General features: G+C 50.8%; 1 protein-coding gene across 3 annotated transcripts; it reads left to right on the top strand.

The window, feature by feature from the left end:
• Positions 1-911: 911 nt before the first annotated feature.
• Positions 912-15,559, top strand: Ptpn7 (protein tyrosine phosphatase, non-receptor type 7). 3 transcript variants are annotated; one of them, XM_023708663.1, is made up of 10 exons: positions 912-977; positions 2,032-2,201; positions 2,715-2,898; positions 3,181-3,262; positions 5,267-5,343; positions 8,236-8,373; positions 8,787-8,897; positions 9,794-9,951; positions 12,613-12,726; positions 14,072-15,559. In XM_023708663.1, exons 2-10 carry the CDS (start codon positions 2,080-2,082, stop codon positions 14,169-14,171), a joined length of 1,086 nt encoding a protein of 361 aa, XP_023564431.1. In that variant the 5' UTR covers positions 912-977; positions 2,032-2,079; the 3' UTR covers positions 14,172-15,559. The 3 variants fall into 3 exon arrangements, with proteins under 3 accessions (XP_023564431.1, XP_012368505.1, XP_023564428.1); XM_012513051.2 differs by having other exon boundaries at positions 3,178-3,262; XM_023708660.1 differs by having other exon boundaries at positions 946-1,072; positions 3,178-3,262.
• Positions 15,560-15,905: the final 346 nt, after the last annotated feature.

The raw sequence follows: 15,905 nt of genomic DNA, 5'->3' as shown, positions 1-15,905 counted from the left end.
ACCTTTTGACAGCTGAATCGGAGAAGTGGGAGGAAGAGAGAGGATCGGGATTGTGTGTGTTGGGGCAGGAAAAGAAGGGAGTTTGGAATGTTCCAAGGCAAAAGGAGCCGTGTAAAGATCGTGACCATGAACCAGCCTGACTGTGCGCCAGCAAGAGCCTTAGGCAGCCAGGGGGCCGTGGACTCCTGGACTGGGAGGCCACTCCAAGGTGCCCCAGCGGCAAAGAGGACCTGGCAGTCCCTGGGAAGCCCAGAGCCTGACAACTAGCTGTAAGTCTTCTGAAAAGACAAGGAGGGCCTTGGGTACCCCCCAGGCTCTCAGAGGCTGCACACAGGTGTAGGATCAGGGCCTGCAGAGGGTTCTGGCCTGGCCGTGGCACTTCCTTCCTGTGCAGAGTGGGATTCCTGCCTGTTCTTCCACCAGCCCACATCTGTGCCACCTCTGCTCTGGGCAGATGTGGCCTGTGCTTGGCTGTGAATTCCCAAGGATTGAAGCAGCAAGAGCTTCCCAGGAGAAGGCTCTGGGATGGAAGCAGAGATGAGGAAACAAGTAGCTAAGGTAGGGAGAAGTCAGAGCAACCTGGGGCTCTTGGAAGGAGACACAAAGCTGGGAGGCTGCTGAGCTCTGCCCAGGAAGCTGGCCAAAGCAGGACATAATAAGAACCCAGCAGTGAATATGGCGGGAGGGAGTGTGGTTTGGGAGCCAAGGAAAGTGGAGTGGTCAGGGAAGGCCCAGCCCTTTGCCCACTTCTAGGACACCCACAGCCAGCCCCTAGGGGACACAGGCAGAGGCACCCGACCCCTGGTGGCAGCTGCAGCAGTCGCAGGAGGGCAGCGCAGCTGGGGTGTGCGTGGGTGGAAGCGAGGAGGGGCGGAGGGAGGAAGCTGGCTTCCTGAAGCCTTCTCAGCCCTCAAAGACAGACCGACAGACAGAGACAGACAGCTGGCAAGGAGCAGCCTGGGGACACAGCTGCTTCAGTAAGTATCTGAAGAAGGGGCAGACGTCCATGGTCTTGAGGCCGGGTGAACCCCAGGGAAACAGGAGAGCATCTCGGAGGAGGGCATGTGGGAAGGTGAGTTGGGGACCCCATGCCTGGCTGGGGAATGAGTGCTGGTACGCCCGCCATCCCCACAGCTTGGAAGGGAGGGATGCCACAGAGAGAGCAGGAGCCAAAGGGCCCGCTCTTCCTATGGGCAGCCCTCTCAGTCTCTGACAATTGCACCAGCCTACGCTGTCTCCTCGACTCCAACCCTGTGGGCTTACCAACCCAATCCGTCACCTTGGCACCAGGGACCCTGACTCTGGGAGAAGGGGGCTGTCCCTCAGAGGAGGTGGCCTCATCACCTCCATGGGGCCTTCTCCCCATGGTGAGCTGTCGCCTCACCATACACTGTCACTCAAGGGCTTGGTGAGGCCATTTCCTGTGACGGTTACAGAGGCGGGAGATGGGGGGATGGGCAGGAGGAGGAAGGAAACACCCCCGGCCTACCTCCCTGGACAGAAAGAGACCCCAGAAGCCAGAAGCGGTCTTGGGCATGGAACTACCAACAGCTAAGAGAGACACTCGCCTGCTGGCTCTCCAACTGGCTCCAACGCTGCCACCAGCCCCCAATTTGTCATTCAGAGAAAGCCTGCTGGCTGGACATAGAGATGGTTTCTGCGCACTTCTTCTCATTCCTCTGCAGGACAGTTTACGTCCCTTCCCTTGCCTTTTCTCACCTGCACCTCAGTGTAGCCCTCTGTGCACCTTGGTGTCTCGTCTTTCTTCTTCCTTCTGGATTCCTTCTCTCTTCATCCACAATCTCCACCCTTGCACCTTGCCCTTGCTATAACCCCAGAATGTCCACTGCCTGGCCACTACCAAAGAGTTCTTGTCCATTGTAAGGTAAAGATTGCCCCTTTTCAGGGTCAGTTTAGGGCGAGCAAAGACACCCCCAATGAAAACAGCTTACCACTGGCCTGGGCTTGCAAGCGTCCTTCTGGCTCATCTGGTGGGCCAGATGCCAGCATCCGTGGGACCTTCTCTTCTAGGCAAACAGCATGGCTGAGTGAGCCGCCTGGGCCAGCACCCACCCCAGCATGGTCCAGGCCTGTGGGGGGCACTCCAGACAACAGTTGACGGCCTTATCTTGGGGGGTAGCCATGAGCCAGCCTCCACCCGCCAAAGCACCACCCAAGAAGCATGTGCGGCTGCAGGAGAGGTGAGATCTTTCCTGGGGGCAAGTTCTTCCCAGCCCTAAGCCCTTCCCTCCTTCTGCCCCTCCAAGCTCTGGCAGCTGACTTCAGAGGGCCCCAGGACTTGACTCCAGTCTGGAAAAGAAACCAATAATGTTCACTTGCATGTTGTTTCCATGTCCTTTACATGTCTGGGGCACAGTTTGTGTCTAACTAGGCCTGCTCCCTCAATGCCAACTTAGGCTGCTACAGACTTTGGGGCAAGGCCACAGAGGCTGCCCGATGCTGGGTGTGGGTCGGAGTCTCACAGGAGGTGGGCAATGAGGTGGGCAACTGACAAGGAGCAGTGGGGCTCTAGGCTGTTCCATTAGGGTTAAAGAACTGAGGAGGGCATACAGAAAGAGCTTGAAGACTGGACCTCAGGGGTCAAAGGAAAGACCTCCTCAGATGTGCACCGTAGCAATAATTGTAAGACAATAATTATAAGAAAAGCAAATATCAATGAAGGCTCACAGGACACTTGTTGGCTATGCCTGCAGGCGGGGCTCCAATGTGGCTCTGATGCTGGACGTGAAGTCCCTGGGCACCGTGGAACCCATCTGCTCAGTGAACACACCCCGTGAGGTCACCCTACACTTTCTGCGCACAGCTGGACGTCCCCTTACCTGCTGGGCCCTGCGGCACCAGCCCCCCAGCCCCAAGCAGCTGGAAGAGGAATTCTTGGTAAGAACTTGAGGTCTCCTCCACATTGCTCTGAAACAGAGGCAACCAGGTGGTCCCACTCCCTCTCAGGCAACCGTTCAGGACTCTTAGGAAGCAAACCCCAGGACTGAGGTGGAGAAGCTGATCCCCTGCTTCCTGTTTTGCTCTCCAACCCTCCTGGGCCTATAGGCCTAAACCAAGAAGGGATGGCTAGGGCTCAATTCTACCAGAAAAGGGTGAGAGGGATGAGGAGGAGGCTGGGGAAGGTATCTGTTGCTCACTTATTTCTCCCCCTGCCAGAAGATTCCCTCAAACTTTGTCAGCCCAGAAGACTTGGATATTCCTGGCCACGCCTCCAAAGACCGGTACAAGACCATTTTGCCAAGTAAGGATAATAGTGGGAACCAAAGGAGGTGGGCCCTGTCCTGAGGCTGGGGAGCTTCAGAAGGAAGGTGCTCAACTTGGGCCAGTGAAGGACCACAGCACCCAAAGCATCCTCTGTAGCAGAGAAATCCCATGCCGCGTCCTGGGGGGAAGGCACAGGGACGCCAAGGACAGCATTGGCAGATACTCACTGTGGGCTAGACACTGCCCTATATCCTTCATACAAAGCCATTTCTCCCAATGTCCCCATGCAATGGGCACTGTGGCATCAGTATACCCGTCTGGAATGAGGAAACTGAGACACAGAAGCGTGGCCTAACTTTCCCAGGGTCCCAGAGCTGGCTGCACCAAGCCTTCCTCCTCTTCCTCCATGTGGAGACATAGTGGAGAAGCTCCATCAGGATGGCTCCCCAAGAGAGGGCTCTGAGAACCCCACATGGAGGCAAGGCAGTGACAAGGAGGAGACACTGGGCTGTACGGGGTTGACCCCACAAGCTGACAGACCCAGGGTGTGCACCTCAGATTTTTTTAAGGCAGCCTATGAGGCCCTCGGAGCCTCTTCCACCTGCCCCTCTTTCTTTTTTATTTTTTGGGGATCAAACTCAGGACCTAACGCTTAGCAGGCAGGCACGCACTTATGCTACTGAGCTATCTCCCCGGCCCTGCCCCACTTTCTTACCTCGCTAGCCCACCTCTAGTTATACCCAGGCTTGAAGCCTGAGTCAGCCATTCCATGTCCTACCTCCCGGTGTCCCTCTCCCTCTGCCCTCTGCCTGCAGGGTGGCTCAGAGGTTGTGTGTGTCAGCACAGGGTGAAGCCCTTGTCCTTGTCCTGATCCTAACTAGTCCTGCAGCCACCAGGGAGAAGTTCCCTTTGCCCTCATCTCCAGAGGGCCCTCTGTCTACAACCAGGCTGGCACAAGCAGAGAGAGAATCTCCCTCTCTTCCTCACAGGCCCACTGCTTTGTCTTTGTGAAGGTTTGATCTGGAAAGTCCATTCTCTTTAGGGGGGACAGTATATACCTGCTGGGGGTGGATCTGACTCCAGTCCTGTTTCACCACTATGTGACCTTGGGCTAGTCATTCATCTGAATTCCTAGTCAGGGTCAGAGAAATAGCATCTCCTTTTTCCATTCCCTGTTGCTGCAGCCCTGCCTACACCAGCACTGAACAGGAGGGGAGGATTTAGGGTAGCTTCCGGGCAGCCTCTGCTGCTGCTTTCCCTTTCTTCTCTAGTGCAACCTCCATAACACTGAGTCTTTCCAGACTATTGGGTGTTGGTTTGTTTGTTTTGTTCAGTTTGCAGCACTAGAAACTGAATCTAGAACCTCACACTATGCAAGTACTCTGCCACAGAACTATACCCCCAGCCCTTTGTATCTTATTCTAAGCCAGGATGTTGACAAATTAGCCAGGTAACCTCAAGTTTGTGGATCTCCTGCCTTAACCTCCTGGGATTACAGGGGTGTACCTGGCCAAATCATTACAGGCGTGTACCTGGCCAAATCATTGCTATGAGCATACTACTTCCATGCTCAAAAGCATTCTGTGACTCTCTATTATTTATTTATAAAACAATTCAATGAGGCCAGGCATGGGGGCATACGCCTGTAATCCCACATACTTAAGAGGCAGAGAGGTAGATGGACCACAAATTCAAGGCCAGCCTGAGCAACGTAACGAGACAACGTTTCAAAATCTAGAAGAGAATTTTTAAAGCGATGGGTAAGTAGCTCAGATAGCGCGTGCAAAGTCCTGGGCTCAGTTCCTAGCACTGCAAAAAATAATAAATAAAAAAGGATAGGAATACAGTTTAGTGTTCCCCTAGGTTCAAACCTAACAACAACAACAATTATAATAACAATGTCAGCGAGCACTAATCAGGCCACCTGCTATATACAAGGTACTAAGATGCACACAAGAGCACTCTTTCCTCTGTCCCTGTGAGAGTCTGCATTAGTTGGTCACCTTTTGACCTCTGACCTCTGCTGCCATTTGCTTCCTAGATCCCCAGAGCCGTGTATGTCTTGGCCGGGCACAGAGCCAGGAGGATGGTGACTACATCAATGCCAACTACATCCGAGTGAGTAGCCTAGCTTCAGCAGCTGTGGGTGATGGGGGGCTGGTTGTGAAGATGTCAAGAGTCTCTCCCAGCTGTGACTGGTGGGTCAGATGCTAAGGAGCCTACCTCCACTACAACTCACTATTCCCATAGCCCTGCCAAGCCAGAATAGAGACTGAGAGGACCCCAAGACAGCATCCCAGAAAACACAGTAGATATTAAATATTAGAGAGAGAGAGAGAGAGAGAGAGAGAGAGAGAGAGAGAGAGAGAGAAACACTACCCAATCTCCCTAACCTATTCTGTCACTTTATTCCTACCCTCTGAACTTGGCAGGAAGTTAGCATGGTTGAAATCCAAGGCACACCTGTAATCCCAGCACTTGGGAGGCTGAGCAAGGAGAATCTCCTTGAGCTCAAGTTCAGCCTGTACTGCAGAGTGAGACCTTATCATTAAAAAAAAAAAAAAAAGAAGAAGAAGAAATCCAACACTAGCTCCTTAGGGATTAATTGCTCCTGAGATCTGCTTGAGAGGCCAACACCAGTGAGCGTCCTTGTCCCTCTTTCTCTCCTTCTCATTTTCCCGCAAGCAGCCCTCCTTTGTGGAAATGGTTCAATTAATGTCCAGGTAATAGGAACCTCAAGGCATGGGAGATTCGCCAGCTTTTGCCTCTATTGGCCCAGAGCGGATGTAAAAGCTGTGCCCTCTGGTGGCCAAAGTGGTAGGACAGTAGTTAGGGGTACAGAAAAGATGAAAGCTACCTGCAGTGAGGAACTGGGGTCCTGAGCTCGTCAGCCTAAACCAGGCCAACAAATAATTGATTTCAGCATCATCTTGAAGACCAGGAAGCTGAGGACTCTGAAGGAAAAAAGACAGGATAGGGAGAAACTGCTTTTTGTGTGTGTGTGTATTTTAGGGAAGGGTCTAAAGATGTTCAGGGTCTCATTACTAGTTCGAACTCATAGTGATTCTCCTGTTTACAGCCTTCCAACAGCTGGGATTACAGGTGTGCACCACCATGCCCAGTCTCAATTACTGCCTCAGGGCAACCTGGGGGTGGGGCTGGCATAGCAGGCCCAGGGATCCAACCCCTAGCCCCTGAGTCTGCTTGCAGGCAATTTAATCCGCTGAGCTATCTGGCCGGACCTCTGCTACATTTTATTGCTAAATATATAATACAAATAGGTGAAACATTCACAAATATTGAACACTGTTTCGTAATAGAAGGAAATAGGGAAGAAAGGGAACAAACATTTATAGGCAAAGGGTGATTAAAAAATACAGTGCATTCATAGAAATCAATAGTATTTCTGAACACCAAAAATGAACCTATTGAGAAAGAAATCAAAAAAGCAGTATGGCTTCAAAAGAATTAAAGGTATTACATAGCTGAGGAAATGAAAGGCCTTCACAATAAAACTATAGTACTCTGGAAAAGGAGATCAAAGAAGATATCAGAAAACATCCCATTCCTAGATAAGCAGACCCAACGTTGTCATTTATGGCCACATTACTATGGCTGACACACAGATTTAATGCAATACCAATACCAATACCAACAGCATTCCTCGCAGAACTAGAACACACAATCCTAAAATTCGTATGGAACCAGAAGAGACCCAGAACAGTAACAGCAATCCTGGGCAATATAAGTAAAGCAAGAAGCATCACAACCTCAAATTTCAAGCTATCGTACACAGCCTCAGTGGTAAAAACAGCAATGAATTGGCACAAAAATAGACATATGAACCAATGGACAGACAAGGCAGGCGAACACATCTCCAGGCACATCTGACCATTTGATCTTTGACAAAGGGGCCTAAAGAACATATGCTGGAGAAACTACAGCCTTTTAAACAAATGGTGGTAGATAAAATGGCCATCCACTTGCAGAAGATTAATCTAGAATCATGGCTTTCATCATGCACTAAAACAAAGTCAAAATAAACAGAGTCCTACATATTAAAACACAAATGCTGAGCCAGTGAGATAACTCAGTGGACTACAAACCTGCTTAAGCAAGCACAGAGACCAGGGTTTGATCCTGGCACCACATGCCAAGTGAGTCCCACCCCTGGCACACTGAGCCGGTGACCAAGTCGGGGCATGGTGGTGTGTACCTGTAATCTCAGCGCTGGAGAGGCTAAAAAGAGGAGGATCTCTATGAGTAAGAGCTGCATGGTGAGATCCTATACCAAATACGAGAGAGAGAGAGAGAGAGAGAGAGAGAGAGAGAGAGAGAGAGAGAGAGAGAGGAAGGAGAGTCTTGTCTTCCCCCCTTTGCCTCCTTGCTTGCTCCCTTCTGCCTGCCATGAATTGTTCCTCCTCTGTAATGTCTGTCGGGCACACCACCCGGCCTTGGATCCAGTTGATTAAGGACTGAATCTTCTACAAACGGTAAGCTAAACAAACCTTTCCCCTTTTATTTTTTTATTGTTTTAAATTTTATTTATTTTTTTCCATAATTTTATTGAGAAACAAATAGCAATAAGACAGCTTTCTCTTTTTAACTTTGGGTGCCACGTATTTTGTCTCAGTAATGAGAGAAAAGTAACTGAGATGCACACTGTATCTTTGGAACACACTTCGTATTCTAGACTCTTGATACTTTTTATTTTACTTAATCCACACTGTATTCCTGAAAAATATTGTTACCTCCAATTTACAGATGAGAAAACACAGACTTAAGAGAGCGTAGGAGACAGCAGAACCAACCTTTGAATTTAGATGTGCCTCACTCCACAGCCCCATCCTGTCCACCATGTGTCTCCGGGGTGTGTTTGTGCTTGTGTGCGTCTACCTGCACGTGCTCACTGACTTCAGCCTGGTCCCTAATCTCTGGTGGTAGGCCTGGGATCTCCCTGGAGCTTGAATCTCACTGCTTCTCCACCTCCCCTTGTGCTTCTGTCCCCAGGGCTACGATGGGCAGGAGAAGGTCTACATCGCGACCCAGGGCCCCATGCCCAACACCATGGCGGACTTCTGGGAGATGGTGTGGCAGGAAGACGTGTGCCTCATCATCATGCTGACACGGCTCCGTGAGGGCAAAGAGGTAGGAGACCGAGCCTCGCTCCAGAACGCCGACAGAGCTGCGCGCTACCCCACCACGCACGTACGCACGCACGCACGTGCCCACGCACACACGCACGAACGTGTGCATGCATCCACGCACCTACGCACGAACGTGTGCAAGCACCCGCGCACTGCTGCTGGGGGCGGAGAGTCTTCCTGGGAGCTGAGAACGCCTCCCAGAAAGGTTCCTGAGACAGCCTAGGCAGGTGGTCCACAACCAAAACCTGGGGTGGGCCGAGCTCTTGGTCTTTAGGACTCAAGTGCAGAAGAGCCAGGCCCCGGTCGCTGACCCTGTATTGGGATCAGAATATGTGGAGGGGAAGCCAGCCCGTCTGCCGCTCCTCTGATCCTGATGGGCCTCCATCTTCTGACTCCCAGCTCCCTTCCTCCTAGAAATGTGTCCACTACTGGCCCACGGAAGAGGAAACTTATGGGCCCTTCCGGATCCGCATCCAGGACATGAAGGAGCGCCCAGAATACACTGTGCGGCAGCTCACCATCCAGGTACTACCACCTGGGCCAGCCCCGGCTGCTGGAGGCTGAGCCACCTTGCCCATCTCTGGAGATCAGGGCTGACCTCTAGCAGCCAAGTTTACTTATCTAAGTCTTAGACCTTAAAACAGGCACTTGAGCCACAGAAGAGGAGAATTGTGGGTATTTTCCTCAGGGAACTTCTAGTTAAACAGGGCAGAGCTAGAAAACCAAATAGCAGCAGTCAAAAGGCACCTCCCACCCACACTGAATGCTCAGCGATCCAGGTGTGGAAGAAATGAGAGATCAAGTACGATAGCACACACGAAGGTGCTCTAAATATGCTTCCTACTCTCCCAGCACTTGGGAAACTGAGGCAAGAGGATTGCCAAGAGTCTGAGGCCAGCCTAGGCTACATAGTCCAAGGCCAGCCTGAGCTACATAACAACACCCTGTCTCAAAAAACAACCACCTAAAATTATTTCTGTTGCATAGTGTTTTACATTTTTCAAAGCATTTCTTGATTCGCTGTTTTCCAAACATCCTGGGAAGTAAAAGAATATCGTATCATTATCTCCATTATTTTTTTGGTACCAGGAATTGAACTCAGGACCCTGTACTTGTCAGACAAGCGCTTATTCTGCTGAGCCATCTCCCAGGCCCTATCTCCTTTTTTTTTTTTTTTTTTAGATGAAGAAAATGAGGGACTTGCCCAAAGCTAGAGGCAGAGACAAGATTTGAACTCGGGCCTTTCTCTCTCCCAAGACAATGTTCCTGCTGGTCTTTTAGGGTGGGGAGTGGTGGCAGATGAGCTTTGCCTGCTGCGACTCCCCTCGGGGTGATGCCAGCCTTCATCCTCCACTGGCACCGGATGAGGTGGGCAGTGTCCCAGCTCTGACCCTGGGTCTCACATTGTGTCTCCACTACAGCACCAAGAAGAATGCCGCTCAGTAAAGCACATCCTCTTCTCAGCCTGGCCTGACCACCAGACTCCGGAATCAGCTGGGCCCCTGCTGCGACTGGTGGCTGAGGTGGATGAGAGCCCAGAGACAGCCACCAACACTGGGCCTATCGTGGTCCACTGCAGGTGTTGGCTCCTCTACCTCCTCCTCTACTTCTGGGTCTCTCCTGGAAATGGTCTCAGCAGATCAGGTTCATTCTGGTCATTCAGCAAATGCTCTGCCTTTTTGAGCTCTTTTGCACAGAAACTGGCATCTGGTGGGACACCCAGACACCATCCAGGGAGAGGATAAACGTGTCCCCTGCTGGTAGACTCTCATCTATTCGTTCCACAAATAGTTCCTGAAAACCTATTATTGTCAGGCACAGTGTTAGACACTAAAGACACAGCAGTGAACAAAACCATTTGCTTTCACCCCTGATGCATGTACAGCTTGCTGGAAATGGCAGCAGATTAAACACAGGACACAAATGTAATGACAGCTAGGATGGGGTAGGTGGGGAACACAGGACCAAGTTGTCTGACCCAGACCTCAGCCAGAGAAGGGATTCCAAGATAAATGACATGGAGCTACACAAAGGCTTGAAGCAGAATTAGCTAAGGGAAGAGGGGCAAGGGGAAGCATTCCAGGCCAATGGAACAGCATTTCCAAAGACCCAGAGAAAGAACTAAAACGTGGAGGCACTGCTGGGAGCAGAGTTGGTGGGCGGAATGGGGGCCATGTGGGAACAAGGATGCATCCGGAAGGCAAGTGAGGTCCATGTGAAGAGGGGTCTTTTAGAAACTGTTAAAACACTTGAATTTGCCCACTTGCCTGCCTGCTTGCCTGCTCGCTTGCTTTCTTTCTTTTCCTTCCTTCCTTCCTTCCTTCCTTCCTTCCTTCCTTCCTTCCTTCCTTCCTTCCTGTGTGGTACTGGAGATTGAACCTAGGGCTTTCTCACTGAGCTACATTCCCAGTCTTTTACAAAAAAAATTTATTTGGGGCTGACCAGCTAGCTCAGCGGAGTCAAGTACATGTTTGGCAGAACACAGGGGCCGGGGTTCGATCCTCAGAACCACATGCCATGCAGGCCCCCGCTCCTAGGGCACGCTGAGACAGCAGTTGAGACTGGGTGTAGTGGCGCATGCCTGTAATTCCAGCGCTTGGGAGGCTGAAAACAGGCAGATCACTGAGTCCAGTCTACATAGTGAGACCCTGTAGACCCTGTACTAAATTTTAAAAAATATATATTTGGAGATAAGATCTTGCTATATTTGTTACTCAGACTGCTCTCAAATTTATAATCCTCCTGTCTCAGCCTCCCAGGAGGCTGGGATTACAGATGTGTGCTACCATGCCCAGCTTTTTTTTTTTTTTTTTTTTTTTTGAAGTACTGGGAATTGAACCCAAGAACTAACTGTAAGATGCATCCTCAGTTCCTTTTCTTTTCTTTCTTTTTTGACACTGGGGATTGAACCCAGGGCTCAGTGCATGCAAGTCAAGAACTTTACCACTGAGCCACATCCCGGCGCGCCCCCCCCCCCAGTTCTTCTTATTTATTTACTTTTAAAATTTTTGAGACAGAGTGTTGCTAAATTGTCCTAGCTGACCTTGAATTCATGATCCTCCTGCCTCTGTCTACTAGATAGCTGGGATTATAGGCACGTACCATTACATCCTGCTTTATTTTTTTATTTTATGCTTCTCTCCAGTGGTGGGAATAGAATCAAGTGTCCAGGATTTGCAGTTTTTTGGTTTGGTTTGGTTTGGTTTTGTTTGATTTCATCTTTTTGAGTCAAGGTTTTACCCTGTAGGCCAAGCTAGCCTGGAATTCCTAATGATCCTCTGGCCTCAGCCTTCCCCAGTTCTGGGATTACAGGCATGTGCCACCACACCTGGCATGGATTTGCCATTTTAAAAGTGCTTTGGAACCCGGGGAGTGCTTAGTGGCAGAGCCCTTGCCATTGTTCGCAGAGCTCCGAGTTTGAGCCCCAGAACCATGAGCTGGGAGAAGGGAGTTGCGTTGGTTACCCAGGGAAAGCAGATTAGGTAGATTGGGGTAGGGTGAGGCAGAGACAAGATTTGAAACAAACGTGGAAGTAAACTTCCCAAAGCAGACTCAAAAAGCACAGATGGAAGGACACCTGGAGTCATCAGTGGTTTGGATCAGAGGCTCAGGAAGGCCGAGTTGCCACAGAAGAGGAGGTCAGAGAGGGCTTTGAAATAAAGAAAGTGCAAAACAGAGAGGAGCAGAAAGAAGAGATGGAGGCGGGGAGCAGAGGGGCCCGCTGTGGCCGTGGAGCCAGAGCTGGGAGGAAGTCACAGTTAGATAAGGAGGGCTGAAGTGGTCAGCCAGCCCACAAGCAGGGCAGTGTCACTGCAAACTGTTGGAGACCGTTAAGCAGAAGAGCGCTCATCAGCTTGTCCACAGGAACCGGAAGGTGACCTGGACAAGGCCTGGAGCAAGCCCTGTGAGAAGCACAGCCTCCTGCAGGGCCAGCTGCCAGCTGTCCCAGCAGGCCTAGGGTTGCTGGCATCTGGTCTTTTTTGTTTTGGTTGGGTTTGGATTTGGGTACTGGGAATTAAACTCAGGACCATGTGCTTTCCAGACAGGCACTTGTGCTGCTGAGCTATCTCCCTGGCCCTGGAACCTGGTCTTGTTCCATCCCCAGAGCCCTGCCCAGACACAGCACCTTAAGCCCATTTCTTTCTCCATGGTTTGGCGCCCGCTCTCCTAGTCCCTGCTCATCTGCCTCCCACGTTCCCTGGTCTCTGAGGCCTCCCCAACTTCCCTCTGGCTTTCCCAGTGCAGGGATTGGCCGGACTGGATGCTTCATCGCCATCCGAATTGGCTGCCAGCAGCTGAAGGCCCGAGGGGAAGTGGACATCCTGGGCATCGTGTGCCAGCTGCGGCTAGACAGGTGAGTCCACAGTTGACAGGGCCACCTGTGCTCATGAGTGGCTTTGGCACCTCTGGACTGAGGAGAACTGTTTTTTTTACACTCTGTGTGTGTGTGTGTCTGTGTGCCTGTGTGTGTGTGTGTGTGTGTGTGTGTGTGGTATGTGTGTCTGTGTGTCTAGTACTAGGGATTGAACCCAGGGCCTTCACAGCAAACAACATTCTCAATGCTTTTTTATTTTCATTTTGAGACAGGTTCTTGCTAAAATGCCTGGCTTGGCTCAAACTTTCAATCCTCTTACCTCAGCTTTCCAGAGTTCTAGGGTTATATTTTGCAATTAATATTTAGAAAGAATTCCTATCTGAAATTTTAGATTGGAGGCCTAGAATTAAATATTCTACTCTGTGAATTTATCCTGAGTTTTCAATCTCTCTCTCTCTTTCTCTCTTTTTTTCTTGTTCACTCTTTCCTTTCTTTCTTTTTCTTTCTCCCTCTCTCACTCTCACTCCCTTCTCTCGCTCTCACTCTCGCTCTTGCTCTCACTCTCTCTCCTTTTTCCTTTCTCTTGCTCTCTCTCTCTCGCTCTCTTTCTTCTTCCTGCCTTCCTTCCTTCCTTCCCCTAAATTTCCCACGCAGGGTAGAACTAGGAAGCAGTGTACCATTCTGGATGTTTGGCAGGCACAGAACATACACAGGTTCTCATTGCACTGGGTTCACATTGTGCCTCGTCTCTCAGTGTCACTCCTTCTGTAGCCCCCACACCTCTTTTTTTTCTTCTTTTTCACAGTGCTAGGAATTGAACTGGGCTACATATCCAGCCTTTGTTAGTTGTTTTGCTTGCTATTTTTAATTTGGAGACAAGGTCTTGCAGAATTGCCTGGGCTGACCTCTAACTTGCAACCCTCCTGCTCCAGCCTCCCAAGTAGGTGGGATTACAGGCATGTGCCTTGGTGTCCATACTCTTCCCTCTTTTAGTCCAGAGAGAGACTGGCTTCTCCTTCCTCCAGAGAGCTGCTGGAAGGAACAGATTAACTTACGTGAAAATGTTTTGGAAAACAGGAATTAGTGCTATGTACAAATGTATAGAATGATTTTTTACTTTCAGGATTATAGAAAAGAGAAAAATTGGAAGCAACCCAGAGAAAGTGGGACTGGTTTTTCTCCCAGGGCTGAGGGGATCAGGGAAGACCAAGTGCCAGGGCCTAAGTTAGGGCAGGAGGCTTCAGCAAGAAGGAACAGGAAGCAGCAAGGACACATACACGGGAAGGAGAAAGTCAAGGCTTTCCCAGCGGCCCACAGGATGCCTGGCCTGGGCTGTTTAGCAAGCACCTGACCTCCTGCACCCATGGTTTGTTTCTCCTTGCAGAGGGGGTATGATCCAGACTGCGGAGCAATACCAGTTCCTGCACCACACTTTGGCCCTGTACGCAGCCCAGCTGCCCCAGAAGCCCCGCCCCGACCACTGAGCCTTCTATGAGCCCGGCTGCCAGCCTCCCTTCAGGCCCAGGGAAGTGGGTTTGGAGACTTGGGGAAGAGGTGCTTCAACTGGACAGCACTTATGAGTCCAGGAAGCTGGTTCGACAAGGGATAGGAGCCAGGCTCCTGATTTTCCCCACTGCCGGCTCCTCTGCTTCCTCCAGCAGCCCCTGATGGACAGTGGTGGGGGGGCATGCCTGAACTTAAAGATAGGAGCTGGCACTCGGGTGGCTGAGAGGGAGGCACAGGTGCACTCATCTTTTCGTTGCAAGCTCTGGGTTCCTCACAATGACATGGACACAGGTGTTTTGCTACCACAGGGAAAGCAGTCAGAAAAGCTCCCAGAGGTCATTGCAGCTCTGTCTTCTCCCCTTAGCTGGCAAGATGGTGATCCCAAGCTCATCCTCCACCCAAACATAGGTCAGATACAAGAGCTAGGAAAAGTCTGGTTGATCTGATTCTCAACAGCTTAGCAACTGTGCCCCACACATCTGTGATTGCCAAATGAATCCCCCAAAAGAGAACTAGGACCCAGGTTGACCTTGTTTCCACAGCCATGGCTAGGAGAAGACTACAGGGGTAACCAAGCCGGGCAGTAGAAATCTCTAGAATGGAGAATATGTGGGAATCATTTAGAGGCCAGGAGAGTTGCCCCTGCTTCCCTAATCACCTGCCACTTACCCTAGCTACTCTCTTGGGGGTGACCAACATGCTCTGCTTTGCTTCCATGATGTGAAAAGATACCCCTAATACCCAGGCAGTGCCAAGGATAGAGGAGACAAAGACTTCGGTCTGTTTTGAGAACACACCCCCATATAACCCCCAAAACCTAACTCCCCTCATTTATCTTGGCATCAACCCAATTCCCAGGGGACCTCAGATCTATCTCAGGGCTGAACTACACCCAACAGGAAGCCACCCAAGCCCTCAGCCCTCCTTGGTCCCGGAGGGGATGCCTCCAGGGGTGCAGGTAAGGCACCAGTCCCGCTGGCCCTCAGCCAGGCATCTGCCTTGCTTTGGCTTGGAACCCAGGAGAACCCTGATCCTTTGAGTGGCCTGCTCTCCCTTCCTGACACCTCTTCTGAAGGGTGCTTGGTGCTGTCGCTGAAGTTAATTCTCTGCATGCTTCTGCTTGGCCTTACTGAGGAACTTCCATCCTATGGCCCTGGGATGGGCTCCCCTGCACCTCCACCTGCCTAAGCCTTTGACAAGCACTACTTGTGCTCCTGAGCTAGGTGGAGGTGCTCAAGTGCCTGACCCTGCCCCGTCACACCCAGTCTCAGTCTGGAGGGAAGCGATCACATTGTTACTGGAGGGCATGCCTTCCCACACTGTCACCACACAACTATCACTGTTGGAGAGCTCAGAGGGTACAAGCTCTGGAAAACTAACCAAGTGGAAAAAATAAAGACTTCCTTGATGACTGGTTCATTCCTTCTTTCCTTCTCAAGGTTTTGTTGTTCAGGACCAGGCTGCTGTCTTTACCCCTGGGAATTACTGTTTTCTAGCAGTTTTTAGGATATAAAACAAAGTGAAACTGGAGTCAGTTTAGGAAATGAGACAGAGGTATGCTAACCTAGCCTACCCAGGCTTCAAAATAGCCTAAATGAATGACTTACAAGCAACACAGTTTTGTTTCTTACACTGCTGAGGGCTGGAAACTTGAAAATAGAGGTGCCAATGTCTGCTCAGGGACTGCTTTGTGACTGGCTTGTGGGTGAGGT

Source organism: Octodon degus, unplaced genomic scaffold, assembly GCF_000260255.1.
Source record: "Octodon degus isolate 3935 unplaced genomic scaffold, OctDeg1.0 scaffold00009, whole genome shotgun sequence".
In the NCBI taxonomy this organism is placed as follows: Eukaryota; Metazoa; Chordata; class Mammalia; order Rodentia; family Octodontidae; genus Octodon; species Octodon degus.
This window is presented reverse-complemented; position numbering and strand designations above follow the sequence as displayed.